The 24,316-nt window shown below is 19.0% G+C and overlaps 3 protein-coding genes across 3 annotated transcripts; 1 reads left to right on the forward strand and 2 right to left on the reverse strand.

The window, feature by feature from the left end:
* Window positions 1–1,113: 1,113 nt before the first annotated feature.
* On the reverse strand, window positions 1,114–11,289 carry PRELSG_0313300 (conserved Plasmodium protein, unknown function; the record flags this gene model as incomplete). Its single annotated transcript, XM_028680127.1, has 5 exons — window positions 1,114–1,348; window positions 1,468–1,578; window positions 1,680–1,754; window positions 1,894–7,760; window positions 7,861–11,289. 5 exons carry the CDS (start codon window positions 11,287–11,289, stop codon window positions 1,114–1,116), a joined length of 9,717 nt encoding a protein of 3,238 aa, XP_028531654.1.
* Window positions 11,290–12,130: 841 nt separating this feature from the next.
* On the reverse strand, window positions 12,131–13,824 carry PRELSG_0313400 (kelch protein, putative; the record flags this gene model as incomplete). The annotated part of the gene is made up of 4 exons (XM_028680128.1): window positions 12,131–12,142; window positions 12,386–12,451; window positions 12,593–12,756; window positions 12,891–13,824. 4 exons carry the CDS (start codon window positions 13,822–13,824, stop codon window positions 12,131–12,133), a joined length of 1,176 nt encoding a protein of 391 aa, XP_028531655.1.
* Window positions 13,825–16,512: 2,688 nt separating this feature from the next.
* Window positions 16,513–23,181, forward strand: PRELSG_0313500 (kinesin-19, putative; the record flags this gene model as incomplete). The annotated part of the gene is made up of 1 exon (XM_028680129.1): window positions 16,513–23,181. The coding sequence occupies one exon, from the start codon at window positions 16,513–16,515 to the stop codon at window positions 23,179–23,181; it is 6,669 nt and encodes a 2,222-aa protein (XP_028531656.1).
* Window positions 23,182–24,316: the final 1,135 nt, after the last annotated feature.

Raw genomic sequence — 24,316 nt, forward strand, 5'->3', positions numbered from 1 at the left:
ATATATATATATATATAAAGTATAAAAAAAAAAAAAAGGAAAAAGAAAATATTTAAATAAATAAAATAAATTTTTTAAATATAATAGTGAAGAACGTTTTATATATATAACGTAAATTCTTGAATAATTATATATTCATAAAAAAATTTTATTGGGAAGATAAAGTTATTTTTTTTTCAAAAAATTTAAAAAATTTAATAAACATATCATAAGCATATAAAATTATTCAATATTATAAAATATATAAATAATAGAAACAAGTAATTATTAATAATATGAATAAATGTATTTGCTTTATATGTTATAAAAATCTAAAGTAACTTTCACTATATTTTCCTTTCTCATATGTTTTAAAATATATGTATATGATATATGTGTAAAAAAAAAAAAATAGAAGCATGATAATATAAATGATTCTAATAATAGTTTAAATTACATTAATGATGATTAATAATATTAAAATAATTGATCAATATCAAAATGTTTTAATAATAATAATTTTAATTCTAATATTAATTTACGTTGTAGTAATAATACTAATAAAACTTTTATAACAATGTTGGTAGTTTATTAGTCATTAAATAATAATATTTTAAAATCTAAGAACTCTTTACTATTTTTTTTTTTTTTTTTTTTAATAAATAATGAATAATTAAACTTTATACTTTAATAAGTTTCTTTTTTTATTATATAATAATAAGTTTTACTGATTTTAGTTATTTATTATTTATTTATTTTATTTCTTCTATTTTTTTTTTTTTTTTGTTTTATGCTTCCGAAAGTTAAATATATTTATTATTTATTCCTATAAAAATTACTATTATTTTTATTTGAATGTAACATAAATGAAATACTCGTTTTTTATATATTTTAATTTAAAAATTAATTTTTTATGAATTAAACTTTTTATATATTTTAACTAAAATTTTAAGTTTATAAAAAACATTTGAAAACTCATGTGCATGTTTAAATAACATACAGTTATTTAAAAAAAAAAAAAAATAATAGACAAAAAAAAAAAAAAAGACAAAAAAAAAAAAAGGAAAATTTTATATAACAGCTTAAGACATTAAAACAATATAAAAAAAAAATGCTTTAAAAAAGAAAGATCTTTTAAGTATTTCTTTTACTTTTTTCATAATTTTGAAATATTTTAACAATTATAAACCAGCATACTGTAAAAATATTATTAACATATTCATAATGGTTCGTTCCTGAACACATATCAACTGATCGAATATTTTTTAATAAAAGAATTATATCTCTTTTCAAATCCATTGGCAATTTATAAATATCATTCCTTAATTTCGCACTTATCAATGTTAACCATGTATTTTCCTTAACAAAACTAAAAATAACAAAAGAAAAAAAAAAATAATTTAAAAATACATTAATTTTTATATTTTCACTATAAATTCAAATTTATTTTTTATTTATTTTATTTTGTATTATTTTGTTTTTTTTTACTTGTAATTATGTAATGATACAGTTGGACTATCTATGAATAATTCGAGTTCTTTCATATGTTTCAAAATATTTACAAATTCTGATGCAACCTTTTTCCATTCTAGTAATTTACTAAAAAAAAAAAAAAAAAAGGAAAATCACATAATATATATATATACAATATTCCAAATTTTTAATGTAAATTTCTTAATAAAATTAAAAACTTAAATTACTTGTTATCATAATATGTTCGTAAAAATTTTATTAAGTCATTTATTTGTACACCTCTACTTGTGATATTACTTAATCTATTTAATATAAAAAAGTAAATGAAATATATATAAAATAATTAAAATAAAATAAATATATAATAACTTTAATATTGTAAAATAAAATTTTTTATTAAAAATATATAAGTAGATTAATAAAAAAATAAAAAAGAATTACTGAGAATAGTGGGGCTTATAAACTTTAGTGTTTTTTTTTTTTAAGTTGAAAGGTGGGATACCATACCCGTAAAAAAATAAAAATATATTTCTTAAATCAAATAAGATTGAATTTTTAAAATAATTTGTGTTTGTAATTGATATATTAATAATTAATTTTCGTAAAAAATTATGAATATATTTAACTAAATATTTTATGTAAGTTATTTGTATAAAGTTTTTTCTTAATTTATTTGGATTTTTGATCGATTTCAAAACGTTTACTAATTTTACATAACCCAATACATTATATTTATAAATTTCAAATGATTTATTCTTTAAAGCATATAAGAAGTTACTATTGTTTTTGGTATTGAAAATATTCTGAATATTAAAATCATTAAAAATAGCATAATCATTATTGTTATCAAATAAGTTTGTTCTTGATATCCCTAAATTATTCTTTTCATATTCGTTAATTTTATTCAGACCGTATAATAAATAATAAAATTCAAAGATAGTAAAGTTTCTTTTTTGATATTCTTTAAAATATTTATCGAAATTTTTTGAGAATGGTAAATAGAAAAAAGGATATTTTTGCTGGAATATCAAAAGAATTTGATACAAATTATTCCATATTTGCATTTCTAATTGGCAATCCTGAAATTTGCTAATAATTTTATCACAAAATTCTAAAGTACTGTATATGTTCAACAAATGGCTACATATCATTTTTTGTTCTACGTAGTTAGTATAAGTAGATATAAAAAAATAATTATCATTTTTATCACTATTAAATGATTCAAGTTTCTCTTCATAATTTTTATTTGTAAATTTATTTGATTCATTCATATCATTTTCCTTTATTTCTTCGCAAGCAATATTAGAAATTTTCTTGTTTATTATGTCTAATGTATTATTTTTTTGGTAATTTTTATTAAGAAAAATACAATTTTTTTCTTTTAAATTTTCTTTTGTACTTCTGTAAAAAATTTGATAAATTCTAATACTTCCCTCTAAAATTAAATGAAGAAGAGCTCTTAAAATTTCAACAAAAAAAAAAGAAGAATTTTTTAAAGAAATAAAAGGATATATTTTTGATGAAAAAAAGAAATTTGGTATATAATTACATAAATCAAAATATTCTTTATTTTCAAAATATAACTTCTTTTTAAAGCTATCCAATATATTTTTATTTCTACTAATAGTTCTAATTAAAATAATGATGATCCAATCAGAAATATTTATATAAGGAGACATCTTTTTTAATTGGTAAATTATAAATATCAAATTTATTAGATCTTCAACATATTCTTTTTTTGTTTTTTTTAATTTTAAAAAATGATTTTCTAATTTTTTTTTATCATATATATTTATATCATAGTAATCATATGTATCATAATTTTTTTTTTTTTTTTTTTTTTTATTATTGCCATTCTTGCTCGTCAAAGTAGAGAAATATTTATAAAATAAATTTTCTTTATTATTTGTTTTATAATAATTTATTAATTCAGGCATATTATTAAAATTTTTATAAATATTTCTTTTCTTAAATTTAATATTTCCTAAACACTCTAAAACCATTTTAATATCCTCTTCTTCTTCTATTTGAATGATTGCCTCTTTTTCATATATATCTTTTTTTTTTTTTAATGCTGTTTTTTTTTCCAATTTGTTATTACTTAAATAATCATTATTACTATTATTATCATATGAGAAATTATTAGTATCATTAGAATATTCATTTGTTATTTTAATAATTTTATTTATCACATTATTATTATTTATAAATTCTTCACTGTTTTCTGTGTAACTACTTATAGAAACACTTTTTTTTTTGTTATCTTTTAAATACTCATTTAAATCTATACTACTGTTTTCACTAATATGATCATTTTTCTTTATCTTATTGTTATCAATATTTTCTAAATTTGTGAAATTTTTCTGATTATGACATGAATCTGTATCATTAATTTTTATTGAACTATTTTTTGTATCGTTTGGATTTACAAGATCTTGCGAGTTTTCTGTTTTTATATATTTTTGTTCTTCCTTGTTAATCAAATAATTATTTAAAATATCTTTATTATCATTTGCTAAATCACTTTTTTCATCATTACTGTTTAAATTGTGTTCACAATTTATTTTATTTCTATTTTTAGATTCATTTAAGGAAGGTGATTGCGCATTTATATTAGAAGAATAATAGCTATATGGAACGTTTGTATGAGTAGCTTTGTTACATATAACATCATTTTTATTATAAAAATTGTAACTTTGTTCAATTTGTTTTTCCTCGTCATCTTCCAATTCCTTATTAATTTTATATTTATCATCTAAATTTAATGAAAATACAAAATTTGCAAATTTCTGAGTTAATAAAAATATAATTATTTTAGGTGTTCTATTACATTTATTTCTTAAAAGTGACATAGCAATATAAAAGGCATGCATAAATTTTTTTTGATTTAAATTATTTCCGTAAAAGTAACTTAAATATTCACAAAATAAATTTTGTATAATTTTTTGAGTGCACAAATACTTGTTATGAATAAAGCATAAAGAATAAATACACCTAATTTTAACTAAATAATGCAAATAATTACAAGTAATAGATTTATACAAGCATTTTATAACTTCGACATTTATTGGTATATTAGTAACTGATAGATTACTTCTCCATCTTTTTTTATAAATTATTTTTTTATTATTAGTAGTAGAGTAGTTTTGTAATGAATCATTATATTCTTCATTAAAATCATCAATAGTTGATGTTGTTAAATTACAAAAATAACTATCAGATTCACTTGCTGAACTACTAGTTTGACTGCTTAGATTTCCATCTTTTAATAAATCACTTTGCAAATCATTTTGTAAATTGCTAATTAATTTTTCTTTATCATTATTAATTTCTAAATGATTCTGATCGATAAAATTAGAATCAATGATATTATTCAACATCTTTTTTGAGATTTTCTTAGTATTAATTTTTTTCTCTGGAATTAAAGAACTATTGTCATTATTTAATAAATGTCTTTTAGTAGTTTCATCCTGAAAATTAAAACTATCATTTAATATATCGTTATTTAAAGCATCATTAGAAGAAATGTTCGTGTTTATATTATTAAAATTTAAATTGCTTTTTTTGTTTTTTATTTTATTTTTATTTAAAACTGATTTTATAAAATGTATAGAAGATTCTCCAATATTCTCTTTATTATTATCATTTTGAGAATTGTCATTATTTTTATATTCGCTAAAATTAGTGGAAAATTTTTTATTTAAATAAAAAAAAGGGATAAATGCTAGTGCAAAAGAAGATTCTAACTGAGAAAAAATATTATTGTCATTAAATAATTGTTGTATCCACATACTTATACTTTGAGATCTTCTTATTCTGCCTAGAATAAAAAAATCATTATCTACTCTTATCCATAATATAGGTATTTTACTTTTGCTACAAATTTTTGCAACTAGTTTTCTGTTATCTAAACATAATAAGGATTTATCTTTTTTTATAATTTTTTGTTTGCAGTATTCAATCATATATTTATCACTATCATTAGTAATCCCTACAAACTTTACATTTTTATTAATAAAATTATTTGGAATATCAAGAGAATTTTTGCTTATATATTCTTCACTTTTATTAATAAATGCTTCATGTTTAAAAGCAACTTTTTTTCTTCCTTTTTCTGGCCTAGCATTTACACTAAATCTTGTTGGTGTTATGTTATTTATTAAATTTTTTTTAACAATTCTTACTCCATCATCCTCAATTATTTCTATTTTTAAATGACAGAAAAAAAACTTGTTTTCATCAACAGATGAAGGAATATTGTTTGAAACATAAGGATTTAAATAACTCTCTATATATTTTTTATTATTTAATATATCCTTTATATTTTTTTTTTCTTTTTTCTTTTTTTTCTTTTTCTTTCTTTTTTTTTTCTTATTCTTCAATTTTTCTGTTTCACTATCATATTTATTATAAATGTTCTCATCATATTCCTCATACTTATGTTCTCCACATTCTTCGTTGCTTTTCTTATCATATTCTTCATGTCTTTCTTTATTATCAAAAAATTTGCTTGTTTCACTTTTTTCATCTTCATAAGTAATATTTTCAATCATATTTATATCTTTTTTTTTTTTTTCATCTATTAATATATTTTCTGTATTATATAAGCATTTATTCTGATATGAATTATATTGGCTACAATTGTCTTTGGTATAAGAAGAAAGAAAACCATTGTCAATATCATTATTATCTTCATTTATTTCATTTTTTTTATTTCTTTTATCTTTTCTTATTTTACTTTTTTTTTTCTTTTTTTTCTTATCCTTTTTCTTTAATTCATATAAACTTTTTTCTTTATCATCATTAAAAATATCTATTTCATTATTTTTTAGTTTTAATATGTTACATCTATTTATTATTTTTTTTTTTTTGTAAATTTTATTCAATAACTGTAAATAATAATATAAACGAAAAATAATTTTCCATTGGGGATATATACAATCAGTGTAAAAAGGAGATGTATTATATTCATAAATATTATGTTTGTCTATACATAATTCACTTAATTTTTGTAAATTACAATTTTTCAATTTCTGAAAAGCAATTATATTATTATATAAATTCCCTCTTCCTGTACTTAATGTTAAATCCTCAGATCCTACATAACCAAAACCTAAGTAAAAATTTCCATCTCTTCCAATTAAATCTAGACTGTCAAAATTAGAATATGGCAAATTAATTAACTCTTTTTTTTTTTTTAATATATAACTTTTATTAATTTTCACATATTTTGGTAATTTTTCTTTTTTTATTTCTACTGATTTCCTATTGTGCTGGATATCTTTTTTAATATTTTTTTTCTTTTTTTTAAAAATTTTTTCTTTTTTAGCAAGCTGAACCTTTCTTTTTTTTTCTTTTTTCTTTTGATTTGTCTTCTCTTCAATGAATACATTTCTTTCCTTTACACTGTCTTTTTTATCATTATGAAAATTATCTTTCATATTTCTTTCTTCAAATGGGATATATTCTAAATTATTTTCTCTTCTATTGATAATCATATTGTTATGATCAGTATCACTATTTTGGATATTAGAATCACTTTTTATATCTGCATCAATATCTGTTTCATTAATATTCATTTCTTTATTAATATTTTTTCTACTTTTTATACTATTAATTTTATTTGTAAATGTACACTTCGTATTACTTTTTTTTTTCATTTTGTCCTTTATTAAGAAATAATTTTTGTTCTTCTTTACAATATATTTTTTTATATATTTTACGTACCTTTTACTAAATTCTTCTTCGGAATATTCAAAAAAATGATCTATTTGACAAAAACTTTTTTTTAAAAATAACAAAAAGTTTTCTTCGATGTTGAAAAAATCATTAATATATGGTATTTCAAATAATTTTTCAAAATATATTTTATCTAAATGTTTATTCATTTTTTGGTCTCTATTAGAATCATTATTATTTTTTAAATCAATGTATTTATTCAATTCTAACAAGTCATAAACTGTCATTGAAGAAATATCAGAAAGAAAGTAATTTGAATAAAAATTTTCATCAACAAAGGAAAATGGGTTTATAGAATTTTGGCTAATCAAAAAATTAAAACTGTCCATTGAGGTTCCTTTTCTTTGTAAGTGAACATTAAATGTTAAAATATATTGGCAAACACCATATCCTTTAATATATGTTTTAAAAAAATAATAAAAATATTTTTCAAATAATTGATATTGTTCGTGTTCCTCATTTCTTAACTCGCTCATATTTATATTTAGGTCTATTTTTTTCATTTTAAATTTATTTTTTGGTATTTGCTTGTAATTTTCTATATATCTTCTTGTACATTCATTAAAAACCTTATAAAAGAAAAAATTTTGAAATAATAATATATATTTATAATATTTTATTTCTATAAAATTATATTATGTTTTTACAATTTTTTTTTTTTTCTTTTACCTTTTTCCAGAATTTTGTAGACTGTATTACTTTTTTCTTATTTTTGAAATAAGAGAAGAATAGTGAAAAGCAATATTGATGAATTGAATTGCAAAAAGAGAAGTTCTTAAGGATATTAAAAAATATTCTCACACATAAAAAGCATTTAAGAAAAAATAAATTATTAAATATATAATGACTAATAAATTTTTCTGATGTATTATTTTTATCTTTTTCATAATAATGAAATAAATTAACATCTCCGTACATTTCCACCAATGAACAATACCTTTCTCGTAATTCATAAAAAATAGCATTCAATTCAATTATACCAAACATATTTTCAATATATTTTTGTAAAGCAAAACATTTAAGCATATATATAAAATAAATATTTTCATTTTTTAGCGAATTAACATAATAACCAAACCATAAGGATATAATACCTTCGGCTATTATCATTTTGTAACTATATATATTTATACTAAATAGCACATCATATATATTATGTAAAATTTGAGTTGAAAATACAATAACATTTCCGAATATAAAATATTTATTATTTTTTAAATATATATAAGGTTCAGTTATTTTATAATTCAATATATTGCTATTTGAAAATAAATTATATCCATTTTTAACATCATCATAAATATGAGAATTAATAGAACATTCTATATTTTCTGAATTATAATATTTATCTAAATTAGAAAAATTTAAAGGAATAAATAATATTATTAAGTTATCATAAGGAAAGCTTTCTTTACTAATATCAAAAAAGTATTTTAATATATGACCTATATGAAGATTGGAATAAACTAATTCACTTTCATAATTTTTTTGAGAAAATACAAATATATTTGGAACAATTTTATTGTTTATTTTTTCATAATAATTATATTTTTCTTCTTTTATATCATTTTTTATAAGATAATCGTATGATGTGCTAATGCTATTACAATTTTCTTCTAATTCATAATTATTTTTGTTTTCCATATCATTTTCATTCAATAGCATGTTTTTTTTTTTTTTTTTTTTTTCATTTTCATCTTCATCTTCATCATCATCACTACCATCGAAATCTCTACAATAATCATTACTTAAATTGTTTATATAAGAATATTTTCTTTTTAAAGGAGTATTTGTATTTTTCTTAAAGCTTTCACTATGACTAATTTTTTCGTTTTTCAACATATCAGAATTATTTTTATTGGGACTATTTTTATTTTTTGATTTATTAAATTGTTCACTGGAATATATTTTACTATTTTTAGAAAAAAACTCGCTTTTGTATAAAAAATCATAATCAATTTTTTGAAAATCCTTAAAATTTAAATTGTTTAAATGTAAGAAATTAAAATTACCAGCAAATAGCCCAATTTGTTCAGGAAAAAGTTTACTTTGTTTATTAGTAGTCTTATAAACAAAGCAATTCTTATCAAACATTTCATAAATATTTATCAAGCTGTTTGATGATATAACAAAATAAGGCTTAGCAATTTTATATATGCATAGCCATGAACATCTTGAATACACGCTGTCAAATTTAGATAATGTAGGAAACCATGTATTACCTTTAGTATAATTTTGTAATGTTATAAGTAAATTTTCATCTTTTTTAAAATACGTTTTATTATAATATGAATTTAAATTGAAAAACTTAAAATTTACATTCACAGTCATATTTATCTTTATATTATATTGTTCTTTTTTATTTATTACAATAGTATCATTTTTACAGAAATCTTGAAACTTTTCGTAGTTTTTTTCCTTTTCTTTATTAAAAATTTCTTCATTTATGGCTATGAACATATAGCTATCTTCCTTTAAATTATTTTCATCAATATATTTATTTAAAGAAACAAAATCTAGAATATCAAAATTATTTTTCTTTTTTCTTTTTTTTTTTTTCTTTTTTTTAATTTTATTTTTAGCTGAGAAAAATTTATTTTTTCCATAATTTTCATTATAATAATTTTCTGACTTCTTTTCATTTCTATTACTTCCTTTTTTATCATATCTTTTATATTTATTTTCACCTATTTCAATACTTCTATATTCTTCTGTCTCTTCTTCCTTTGAATGCTTCTCATCAATATAATCATTTTTATCGCCATTTTTTTTACCATTATTACTTTTATTATCATTTTCATCCTCATCTTCCTCTTCTTCCTCTTCATATTCTTCCTCATTTTCTTCCTTGTCATCATCTTCGTCTTCATCATCATTATCATTATCTTCTTCTTCTACATAATTTTCTTTTTCTTCATCGCCATCTTCATCCTCTTCTTCTTCTTCTTCTTCTTCTTCTTCTTCTTCTTCTTCTTCTTCTTCTTCTTCTTCTTCTTCTTCTTCTTCTTCTTCATCTTCCTTATTATATTTTTCATTGCCATCATCAATTTCTTTATCGTCTATTTTATATTGTGTTTTTGATTCTTTTTCTTTACATCTTTTTTTTTTATTTAACATCATCTTTTCTTTTATATTTTTTGTTTCAGCTTTTTTTTCTTTATGATCTAAATCTGGTTGCTTTCCCCTATATATATCTTCTTCATTTTCATATACTTTGTACTCATTATCATACAAATTGCCTTGTTTAAAAATATATTCTTCTAAATTTTTTTTATTTTCTTTTTCTTTATTTTTTTTCTCTTCTATGTACTCATTTTTTATTACATAGTTTTGGTAGTAATCTCCTTCTTTTTTCATCTCCATTTCTTTTTCTATACTTTTTTTTTTTTCAGATTTAATGTTGTAGCATTCAAAAGATTTTATATTTTCAGATTCACTAGGAATATGTTCTTCACTTTTTATTCTTTCTTCATTGTTTGAGATATATGTTACACAACCATTGTAGTTTATTTTACTTTTCAATGAGTTTCTTTTATTTAAATAATAATCTTTGCTATAGTTAGAATCATTTTCTTGTAATGAGGAAGTTACTTTTTTATTTTTATTTAATTTAATTGATTTTATATATTTTTTTTTTTTTGATAAAACTTTTTTATTTCTATTATTATCAAAATCATTATTCTTGTTTTTTTTTTCAGGAATGTGTAAATTTTCTCGTAAACTATTATATATTATGTAATATCTGTTTTCATCTTTTTCATTTAATTTAATATCAGAATACTTACTTGAATGAATATTATTAGGAATATGAAGAACCATAAATATTTTCCTTTCTTTTTTTCTTTTTCGAAAATTGATATAAGATTCGTCATCTTCTAATAATATTTCCTTCAAATTTCTTTTATTTTCTTTTTCTTCTTTGATAATTTTTATTCTTTTTAAATCAAAATTATTCTTCAAAAAATCAATTTCATCATATAAATAATAAATAGGCAAATTAAGTGATATATTCATGATAGTATTTCCTTCTATTACCTCATTGTTCATGTCGATACTGACATATAGTTCTTGTTTTTTTAAAATAAACTTATAATCCATTTTATTCTTTCCCTAAATTATAAAAAAAAAAAAAAATTCGATTAATGTAATTTAAATCTTCTTTTAATTAAAAAAAAAAAAAAATCATTTAAAATTTAATCTCTATAATATTTTAGATAAACATATTTCATATATATTTGTTTTATCCTATAATTTTAATAGATATATTTTTCTATTCAAAGCTTTATGTTTTTATACTATGCATTCTTTAAAATTTCTGTTTTTTAATTATTTCATTTACCATTTTCTATTATATTTTATCTAAATTTTTATTTATCATTTTTCTTTGTAAAATGATTAAAAAAAAAAATTATATATAAAAACAATTATTTAAAAAAATTTTACTTCCTGATGTTTTAAAAATTAATAACGTTCAAAAAAAAAAAAAAAAGATGAAAAAAAAGAGAATTATGATTTAAAAAAATAAAATAAATATATAAACAATAAATCATATAAATATAATTACAAAAAGAAAAGGTAAAACTATATAAAAGAATAATTATTTTCTTTTTTATTTTTTTTTTACAGATAATTATATATGCAAAAACCGGCAATTTTATGTAAATACAAAAAAAAAAATAAAATAAAATAATCTTTTATAAAAATATATTCTACAAGTTACAATAATTAAATGCATACAAGAATAAAAATTCAAAATATAAAAAAAATTATTAATTTTTTTTTTTTACTGTAAATTAAAAAAAATATATTTGGTAAATAGTGTACTTTCATTATATTAAAAATTTTATCATAGAATAAAAACCCATAAATTATTATATAAATAAAATAATAAATACAAGCAAAATAAAAAAAATAAAAAGTTAAATAAAGAATCCATGGATTATACTTTACCCTGAGAAAAATTATATAAAACAAAGTGAGATTTAATATATATAATATTTAATTATAAAAATGTAGTAACATAAAATAAAGAAATTAATATAAAAATCAAGTGAAATATTAAAAATATAAAAAAATTGTCTAAGAATAACTTTTGAAAAATATTGTAATTTCTTTATTTTAAAATAGAATTTATTATATTTTCTTTTAAAATAATAATCTATTTTTTTTTTTTTTTACTATATTTACTCATTACATGTTCATTTAATACAATCCAACATGATGTTTTTTCATTTAATATTTCAGCGCTATTAATTAGATCCTTAGAATAAAAAAATATGCATATATATATATGTGTGTACATTATAATAAAATAGTTTCATTTTAGATAATTTTAAAAAATCAACAAAATATATTAAATGTATTTAAGTTAAAAACATATGGATTGTGTAAATAAAATTACTCCTTTCTGTTTGTTTATGCCACCATATACAACCAAATGATTCTTCCAAATAAATGCAACTAAATTTGAACGCGCAAAATTCAAATTGGGGCCTTCTATCCAATTATTAGTATTTAAGTCATAAATTTCAACGGAATTCAAATTTTTTACACCGGTAGATCCACCTTTAAAAAAAAAAAAAAAAAAAGACATTAAGAAATATTTAAAAAATATAATTAAAAAAAAAAATTGAGAATAATATGAAAAGCTATTTAAAAGATAATATCATAAAAATTTTAGATACTTTACTATTATATACCAATTGCATATATTTTATTCTTAAAAACTATTGTAGCTAATCCAAGACGTGCTTGTTTTAAAGGCTTGCACATAACCCATTTCATATTTTTTTCATTTAAATTTAGCATTTCTACACTTTTGTGAACCTTTCCATAGTCTCCAATTCCATCTTTTCCTCCAATGATAAAAATGAAATTTTGAAAAATAGTAGCACTTGCTGAATGCCTTACACAATTAAGAGGTGGCAATGATCTCCATGCATTAATTTTACTGTCAAAATATTCAACACTTCTTAAAATACTTTGATCACCTTCTCCCCCTAATATAAAAAGATCATTATCATCAGTGCATATTCCACAAAAATTAGATCTTGAAAAGTGCATTATATTTATTTGTTTCCATTTTTTATTTTCTTGACAATACTTTTCAACAATCCCATACTTTTTCTTTCCATCTGTACCACCAATTGCTAATATGCAGCCATTTTTTGTTAAGCACAAAAAATGCCCGTATCTAAAAAAAGGTAACTTTTTTACTGTTTTTCTAAAAATATATTTATCTTCATCAGTTGATATATCTACAGTTATTAATTCATTATTAGAGTTAATGTTTTTAGAATCATTTATTATATAAGAATATACTATCTCTATCTCATTATTAATTTTTTTTAACTCTTCTTTATTATTACAAAAATTATTTATTTCCTCATAATTAATTTGATGATGAGTATTATTTATGTTATTTGTTTTATTATCTTTATTTATGATTTGAATATTATTTACATGGTACAAATTATTTACATCATTGGATTTATTAGAAGAACTTATATTAATAAAAATATCACCATTTATTATTTTATCTTTATCTATGTTAATTATATCATTTTCGTTATTTAAATAATCTGCTCTCTTTAAGCTAGTAGCATTTGAAAAATCTTTATTTAAAACATCCATTTTTTTAAATATTAAAAAAGAAGAAAGAATATTCAAAAATGAAATTAAAAAACAACTGTTAAGAATAAAAAACAAACATAAATTAAATAAAAAAAAAAATTATAAATTTAAAAAAATCAAGATAAAAAGGAATAAAATCTTAATAAAATAAATCAAAAATGAAAAAAATAAATAAGTATAATTAATTTGAAAGAACTTAAAATACAAAGTAAATTATAAAAACAATGTTAATTTTACTAAAAATAATAAAAATCGATAACATATAAAGCATAAAATAGTCTATCTTAAAAAATTATATTATTGTGTTAAATAGAAGATAAGAAAAAAACGTAAGAAAGTGTAGAATATAGCTACTTTTTTAGTTCTTTAAAAAAAAAAAAAAAAATTAAGCTTCTTCATATTTAAAATCAAGATCAATTAACTTTTTCACCTTTTAAAAGATTATATTTTTCCTTTTTTCTTAATATTTTTAAAATTACTTATAATGTAACAAACAATTTTGTAGATACCAAAAAAAAAAAAAAAAAATATATGTATATGTATATATATATATATATATATATATATATATATATATATATATATATATATATAAATTATTATAAGACGTAAGTTGACATTAAAAATCAAAACTTTTGTAAAAAAAAGAAAGGAATAAACATGTGTATTTAATTTATATAAATAGTATTCTTGCAATTTTATAATTTTTAAAATTTACAAAAAAAAAAATTTTTTTTTTTACTATTATACGAAAAATTAAGTTCACATTTAATTTAATAATATTTAATTTTAAGAAATATAAATAGATCCTTAAAAAAATTTTAATACAATTCTGCAACTACAGTAAAAGTAATAATATATAAATAAAATAGAATTTTCCATATAATATTAACACATCTTTTATGTTGTATGCAAAAACTTTTTCCTAATGATATTATATTTAAAATTATAAATATCTTTTTTATATTCTTTTTCAAACTTTTGTATGTTGCTATATATACAAAGTTGCTGCTATTTATTTATTTATTTATTTTTTTATAAATACGTTATTTTTAAATGAATGAAATTTTATATGGAAATTTATTACAAATGAAATATTTTGTTATCTTTATAATACGAAGAAACAAAATCTTCCATAAGCATATGCTAATCTTAGCATATATTTTATATGCTTTATTTTTTATTTTATATTAGAAAAAATTTTCACTATTTGCATTCATTTCTTTTACTTTTTTTTAAGAATTAATATTCTTAGTATACATTAAAATTTTAAGTTTAAATTACTAATTTTTAAATGTTTTTTATTTTTTCTTATTTATAACTTGCTAAGATTCTATTTAAAATAATAAAAAAAAAATGAGAAAGTTCAAAGAAAAAAAAAGCAGGAATCTGGTAAATAAGAACAAAACACACAATATATTTCATATTTTCCAATTTTCCACTAATTTTTTTTTTAAGACTACACTTTATTTTTAAAATAAAAGAACAATAAAAATAAAAAAAAAATATATTTCTTATTTTCATGTGTAATTTTTAAGAACATTTATTTTTATGTTATATCATGAAGATTTGTGTATAAATAAATTTTTTTCTTTTAAAAAGTTTAAAATATAAGATGCATATATATATATATATATATATATTTATATATAAAAAAAAAAAAAAAAAAAACCAGAACAAGAACAAAAGTGTACACAAATTTTTGCAAATAAAGACTATTATTATTAAAAATTAAAAAAAAAAAAAAAGAGCTTACATAAATGCAATTTATTGATATTTCAAAATTTTTATTAATGTAACAAGGAAAATAAAATAATACATTTTACTTTTTTGTTTTTTGTTTTTCATTTCTTATTTAGGTTTTTTTTTTTTTTATTTTGTTTAGTTTTTTTTTTTTATTTATTTATATATTTTTTTTATTAGAATCATATATACTGTTCATAAAGTAAAATATAATAAAATATTTCATTTTGTTTTCTTCCTGAACAAGGAATAACTCTGACGATTAATTTCTAAATTTAAAAAAATAAAACTTAATGTGTGTAAATAAGATAATATATTTTCTTACTTACAATTCTAATAATTGTTCACTTGTCAAAGTTTTATAAATTTGTTTATAATAAAGTGGTATTTGAATTATGAAGATAAAATTTTATATGTGCTATAAAAATATGTGGAAGTTTACATATTTTTAGCAAGAATCATGCATTAGGTCAAAAAAAAAAAAAAAAATAGAAATAGCTAAAAAATAATTCTACACATATTCATTTACTTATACTAATGGTTAATATTTATTATATTTGTTTCTTTTTTTACACACTAAATTGTTAAATTATTTAACATTCATAATTAATTGTTGCTTTATTTTTACTTTTTTAACATAAATAAATTACCTTTATATATATTTTCCTTTTTTTTTTATTTTTTCCTGTTGTTTTTTTAACATACGAACCATGATCGTTTTTAATCAGTGATATTAAAATATGAATTTTTTTTTTAAATTAATTTAATCTTGCAATATTAAAAACTATGGACGATTATTTTTAATGCACTTAAAATTTTAATAAATATTTTAACTTAGTAAAATACAATTAATTATTTTTTATATTAAATAATACATACCTACAAATAGAAAGAAGAGACTTGAAATCTTTGTTTTTTTTTTTTAAGATTAAATACATTACTAACATGGACAAACAGAATGAAGAACAAAAATGTGAAAATCTTTATTCATCAGACTTTTTTTCAGCAGATTTAATTAATAAAAAAGTAGAAGGCCTTAATCATAATTATTATGATTTCAATGATACTACAAGAAAATGCAAAATATATGATAAAAGTGTAACAATTGAATTTGAAAGTGATTATGAAAGTTCTTATAAAAAAAATAAATATAAGGAATACTCAAAACAAAGTACGCTGAGTATAGATAATAATGATGTAGAAAATGCAACAGAATATTCTTTTGAAACTAAAAATTTCAGTGATAAACAAGAAATGTATTACAATCAATGTGAAAAAACAAATGAGAATTTTAAAGAAAAGTTTCAAGAGAACGAAATAAGTACAGATAAAATAACTGAAAATAAAAGAAATAAAAATGAAGTGAATCCAGATGATGCAAATGAAAATGAGATAAATATAAATAAAGTAAATGAAGACGAAGTAAATGTAAAAGAAATAAATGAAAACGAAATAAATATGAAAGAAATAAATGAAAACGAAATAACTGTAAAAGAAATAAATGAAAGTGATATTACTGAAAATGAAGTAAATGAAAGTAAAATAAATGAAAATGAAATAAATAAAAACGGAATTGATTCCTTAAAATATGCAGATGATTTAATTTCAAATGAAGCAAATGAAAAAAGTACAAATATATTAGAAGGCTATGAAGAAAGTTCAGAGAATAATTTAGATATTAATTGGAATAAATCTCAAATAAAAACATGTATAAGAATTAAACCATCAGACTCAATTGAAACAGAATTTGAAAATGCAATTACACAAAAGGGAGCAAACAAAATATTAATTAATTATGGAATGAAAGGTGAAAACAAAAAATGTGAATTTTTGGTTGATAAAGTTTTTAACCAAGGAAGCACACAATTAGATGTTTGGAAAAGCATTTGCTTTTGTATAGATTCTATTTTTTATTTTAAAAATGCTACTGTATTTGCTCACGGGCATACAGGCACTGGAAAAACATATACTATGATAGGTCCAGATATTATGGAAATAATTAAAAAAAAAAAGAAGAAAATTAGATTTGCTATAAAAAGAATTCAACAAAATGATTTATTAATAAATACAAATAGCTTAAAACTTTTAAATAATAATAGCAATAGTAACAGTAATAATTTTTTTTATGATAGAAAGAGATCTTGTTCACAGCCAATATTTAACTTACCACCAAGAATAATACCTTTGGTAAACGCAAATTCTACAAATTATAAGAAAATAAATGATGCATATGGTGTTCTTAATTCTAGATATAATAATAAATCCAATGTAGAATATATTAATGAAAATAATTACGCAAAATACGAAAATTACAAAACATTTTCTGAATATAGAAATGAATACAAATATAATGCTAGGAGTATTAAAGATGAAATCCAGTTAGTTTTAAATTCAGAAAAAAAAGGTATGATACCCAGAGCATGCGAAGAAATAATGAAGAGATTATCATTATTAAAATCATCAAGGAATACAGAAGCATATGAGGAAAATAACATTGCAGAAAACACTAAATGGGAACAAAATAGTACAAGAGAATGTGAAAGTGATCAGAAAGCGAAAGATATTTTTAAAAATGTAAAAGTGTACGCATCATATATGCAATTATACAATGATAGAATATTTGATTTGCTAAACCCTTATAATGAATCACAACCATATTTAAGCACACTTAAATCAAATTTTACCAATAATACCACGTTTGTTTCTGGCTTATTAACTGTAGAGGTAAATAGTTGTGAAGAATTGATTGAATTATTAATAGATGGAACAAGTAACAGAGCTTGTAGGATTACCAAAACAAATGAAATGTCAACAAGATCACATTCTATATTTAAAATTGAATTAAGGAATGTGAATAATTCTAAGCCAGAAACTTTTAAATCGGGTAATTTGTTATTAATTGATTTGGCTGGAAATGAAAAATACGAAGCATCTAATGAAAAATTATACACAACAGAAGTTTGCTCCATAAATAGAAGTTTATCTGCTTTATCACTATGTATAAATGAATTATCAAAAGGAAATAAAAGCATCAGTTATAGAAATTCAATTTTAACTCGATTACTTCAAGGGTCTTTAGGTGGATCTAGCAAAACTATTTTTATTTGCACTGTATCACCATCTATAAACAACGTGCGTGATACATTATCTTCTCTGAAATTAGCTGCCAAGGCAAAAAAAATACAATTTCAAAATAAGAATTACAGTTCATATATGTATGAGGACATAAAAAAATTAAAAAGGGAATTAAATTTTTTGAAAAAATTTGTTTTTTTTCAGTACATTACGAATAAATATGAAAGTAAAAAAAGACTAAAAAAAATAAAAGAATTTTATTTTAACAATTTTCCATTTATAAAAAATAAAATAGGTTTTACAAAACTTAATGAACATATAGAAAAATATTATCATAATAATAGTGATAATGTCGAGGGAAATGCAAAATTAAATGGAAATGAGCAAAAAATGAGTAATGATTCTATAGAACAAAATATTAATAAAAATCAAGAAGAAATTAATGAAAATGAATTAAATCAAATGATAAATACATATAAAGGAATAGAAAATATTTATAATGATTATGAATTTACATCTTTTAACTCATTATTATTGCAGTGGAATTTGAATAAATCAAGTATTAAGAAAGTAAAAGAAAATGTAAAAATCCCAAGTAATAAAAAATATTTGTGGTTCAATAGCAATGGAAATATAAATAAAAAAAGTATTATAAATTTTATTGAAACACATACCATAGAATATGAAATAGAAACAGATGAGGATGTACATAATAAAAGTAAAAAAAATGAAAAAGAATTAGATGATGAAGAAGATAATTATAATGTTTATGATATTGGATATGAAGATTTGGAAGTTGATAATTATAATTATTGTAATGATGATTATGAAAATATAGAAGGAGAAATGGATGAAGGTGAAACATTAGATGCGGAAGATGATGAAAAAGATGAGAAAAAAAATAAACGCAATTCTAATGATTGTGACGAATATATAAGATCTGAAGTAAAATTGTTGAAGAAAAAAGATGAGCTTGAAGAAAGTGGACCTACTGAAGAACAAGAAGAAAGAGAAGAGGAAGAAGACGAAGATGAATGTGAAGATGAGGAAGTAAAGCAGCTTGAAGAAGAATATGAAAGTGAAGAATTGGAACATAGATATGAAGATAATGAAGAAGGAAACATTTTAAAACAGAAAAAAATTAAAAATACTTACAAAGAAAAGAGAGACATTAAAAAAACAAAAAAAGAAGTGAGTGAAATTAAGAGAAATAAACAAATAGAAGAAAATTTAAATATATTAAAAAAAACGAAACATGACGTTTATATGAAAGATGTTATTTTTGATAAGAAAAAGAATGATTACAATAAAGATAAAAATAAAAAAAAGAAAAAAAGGAGTGAAAATTATATTATAAATGAACATTTCGAAAATAATAAAAATTTTAACGAAAGTATAAAAATTCCAGATAGTAATAAAGCAAATTATAGTTTATCAACAAGATTAATAAGAAATAAAGATAATAACTATAGTAATATAAGTAAAAATAAAAAAAAGCATATGATGGAAAAAAATAGAGAAAAGAAAAACAAGAGAGACAATAAAAATGAGACAATAAGTAAGCTTTATAATTTTAACATAAATAAAAAAAAAGTATTTAATAGTATCCTTAAAAATAGACAGGAAGAAAATAATATAAAAAGTGTTATGGAAAAAAAAAAAGAAAAGTTAATAAAATATATGAAGATAAAAAAAATAAGTAATCCTTCTTATAAACCCAATAATAATTCTTATAATTCCAATAATACAGATAACAAAATTAATGCTCAGGAATCTTCGTTAATAAAAGTAAAGAATGAATATAGAAAAAAAAAATATATTGAATTAAATAAAATTCACAAATCAGAGTATTTCTTAGAGGGAAATAACAATAAAAATAAAGTATCCCCAGAAAACTTTACAATTTTAAGTTCTTTAAGAAGTTCAAAAAATTTTAAAAATTTTGTAAGCAATATTAATAGTTATGATAAAACATTTTCAGTTAATTCTATAAAAAGCAAAAAAGAGAATAATGATTTAAAAAAAATCCAAAATAATTCAGTAAATCTAAAATGTTTGGAAATCAAGAATTTGAATCAAAAAAATTTTGTTAATAATATAGGAATAAATAATTTAGTAATAAATAAAGTCAGAAATTTTCCCAATTTAACAGGATATAATTATAAAACAAGAACATATGAAGTAATAGATAACAATAATATATATTTAAATGATGAACAAAATGAAGATGTAAGCCATTGTGAGTTTTCAAAAAATAGTGTTGGCAATGATGATATAAATATAGAATATGATAATTTAAATTACAATATGAATGATGAAAGAGGAAGATCTATTAGTGAAAATTGCTGCTACAATAATTTAAAAAATAAAACTGTTATAGGAAAAAATTACAAAGGAAAATTTACCTATTATATTGAGTTTGATAAGCTTAATAATATGAAAAAACATACAATGGACGAAAACTTTATAAATAGTAAAATTAATAATAGAGACTCATTATACAATTGCAATTATCATGAAGTTCAAAAATTTAATAAAAAGAACGCAGAAATTTTGGATTATAAAAAAAAAATAGGTAAAAATGATCTAATAACAGAAATAGAAAAAAGTTGGTTAAGTTTTGAGAAAAAATTAGAAAACAAGTTAAAGAAGAAAAAATTAAATAAAGGGATGAAAATAAGAGGTAATAGTAATATAAATAGTAATGTTAGTCAAGTTAGTGCATTAGAAGAAAATAAAAAAAAGTTAGAAATACTAAAAAATCGTTATGGAAAAATTTTCATAGATTCTCAAAAAACAAGAGATTACCTCTATGATAACGTAAGAACTGATAATAATAATAATAATAATAATAATAATGAAAATAATAATGAAAATAATAAAGAATATAACAAGCAAATTAATAATGAACAAAGTAGACAATTTAATTCAAATAAGAGTACTCCAATACATGATGAAGCGAAAAATATAGAAAAGACATATATATTAAATAATGATATCATTAAAGATAATTTTAAGAATTTAACGAATACAAAAAATAGTATGAATAATATCCAGCATTTCCTTTTTAAAGATCATAATAATATGAACTCATCTACAGCAAATTGTGACAAACAAAATTCTAGTAATTCTTATTATGATGTAAAGAAAAATAATTATTTAAATAATGAAAATTGTAAAACAGATATTTATAAAAAATTAAGTAAAACTGATACCATTGCGCAGTCATATACTTACAAGAATTTAAAAAATGAGAAATTAAAAAATAGTTTAGTAAGAAAAGAAAATTTTAATTTTATTTTCGATAATAATTCTACATTTAGAGAACTCAATCCGTTAAATACAAGCTCTACTGATAAACAAATAAATTCAGAAAAAAATTTTGAAATTTATGGAGAAATTCATAATAAATTATTCTATACAAAAAATTATAATAATGATGATAATTCAAATAATGAAAGTCATAAAATTACGATGAGTAAGTGCAGTAATGAGTTGAATATAAAAAAACAGAATAGTGCAAAAACGTCTAATAATTGTACATTTAATAAAGATAATAAAGAAAAGAATATTAATAATAAAATGTATAGTACTATATTTTTTGGAAATAATCATTCTTCTAACATTTATATTGATAAAAAAGAGGACGCAGATACTAAAGAAGACAAAGTTAAAGAAAAAAATGAAATAAGAACCATAGTTGAAATAGGAGAGATAAGAAAAGAGGAAGTAAAAAAAACAAAAAAGGAAAATGAAAAAAAAAAAAAAAATTCAAAAATGATAGAAGAAAACAAATATATGAAAATATCAGAGAAAAAGATGGAAAATATAAATTGTAATATAAATAAATATTGCGAAAATAATTATATAAAAGCTTATCACACTGATGACTTAAATTTAAAAAAAATGCAACATTGCCAACTAGATAATTTTAAAAGTAGGAAAATGCATAAAATGGACTTTTTTTATATGAACGATAAAAATAATAATAATAATAATACATTGAATTCAGAAGATATAAAGTTAAAAAAATATAACTATATAGGTGAAACTATTATTCCTCATAACAATAAAGTTAACTATATGAACAATGTGATTACTTATAACAACTCAAATATTAAGGAAAAAATTAAAAATATACATTATTATAGCAATGATATTAATCACAATTACACTTTTAGAAATGGAATAGTATCAAATAAAATTGATAATAATACAATAGTTAATCCATTGACCCTAGATGGTAATACAACGAATACTGGAATTATAAACGATATTAATAAACAAAAAAAATTTAAATTAATATTTGAAAATGCAAATGAATATGAAACAAAAATGAATAATCAAGTTAACTCAAATGAAATAAAAAAAAGAAATACAACACCATTAGATTCCTATTTTCATGATAATAATAGAAGAGGTAATGCTTACAATCAAATTAATTATGTGCTCGATAAGACTAAAATAAATAATTGTTCTATAACTTTAGATAATAACAATAAAAAAATGTATTTATTAAATTATAATATGAAAAAATGAGATAAAAAATTAAAATTAAAAGATTTCAATACAATCACTGAAAGGTATAGAATATATCGATATATTTTCTAAAAATTTAAGATAAAAAAAAAAAAAAATAAAATAAAATAATAATTAACCTTTTTTTTCAATGCAAAAGTATAATATTTAGTCATAAATTTTTATTTTTATCAATTGATTTAAATATTAATTAGATTTTATATTTTTAAAAATGTTGGAGAATAATTAAATAATAAGGTAAAAGTTAGAAAATTTGATTTAAATAAAAAAAAAAAAAAATAAAGAGATCAAATAAAAAGCCTATACTTTTATAAAATTAAATGTACTAATCAGGGTACAATGATATATAATGAAATAAAATTTAAAATATGTTTTCAAAATATTTTTGTGCATTTTTTGTTAATATTGTTACTAGTTATCCTTTAAAGGTATTTTAAAAACTAAATAAAAATATATATATAATTAATCAAATTATTTATAAACATGTAGAAAATGTAAAAAAATTGGAGAAAATAAAAGTTTAATTTTATTATAAAATTGTGTTGATACACTTTAACATACTATATGTGAACTTAATTTATTTATATTTTATTTATTTTTTTTTTTTTTATAATTTTTCTTTGTTATTAATTGCATGAATTCATATTTATTAAAAAATATATTTTTATTAATTTAACTTATGTATATAAATTGAATTATATTTAGGAAAAATTATAAAAATATAGCTTACATTTTAGACAATGAATTTTCCCTTTTATTATGCTATTTTTTATTCTATTATTTTGCTAATATTTTTTACTAACATATATTTACCACGTTGTATTTTTACTTATTCTTTAATTTTCCTTTTTTTTTTTTTTTTTTTTTTTTTTTATTATAATATTTAATTGTTTATTATTTTTATTAATTTTTTGTTAATACATTTTATATTTTTGTAAAAATTATTTTAATATTTACAAACTGTTATTATTCTAAAAAGTATTTTTAAAAGATAGTTTTAAATTATTTAGTAAAAAATGAGAAAAGGAGATAATTAGGAGAAGTAAAAATAATATTTCCATTTCTATTTCTATTTCTCTCTATATATATTATTTAAATATTAATGAAATTATGAATATATTAAATGGCTTAAAAA

This window comes from Plasmodium relictum (genome assembly GCF_900005765.1).
Source record: "Plasmodium relictum strain SGS1 genome assembly, chromosome: 3".
NCBI classification, from domain to species: Eukaryota; Apicomplexa; class Aconoidasida; order Haemosporida; family Plasmodiidae; genus Plasmodium; species Plasmodium relictum.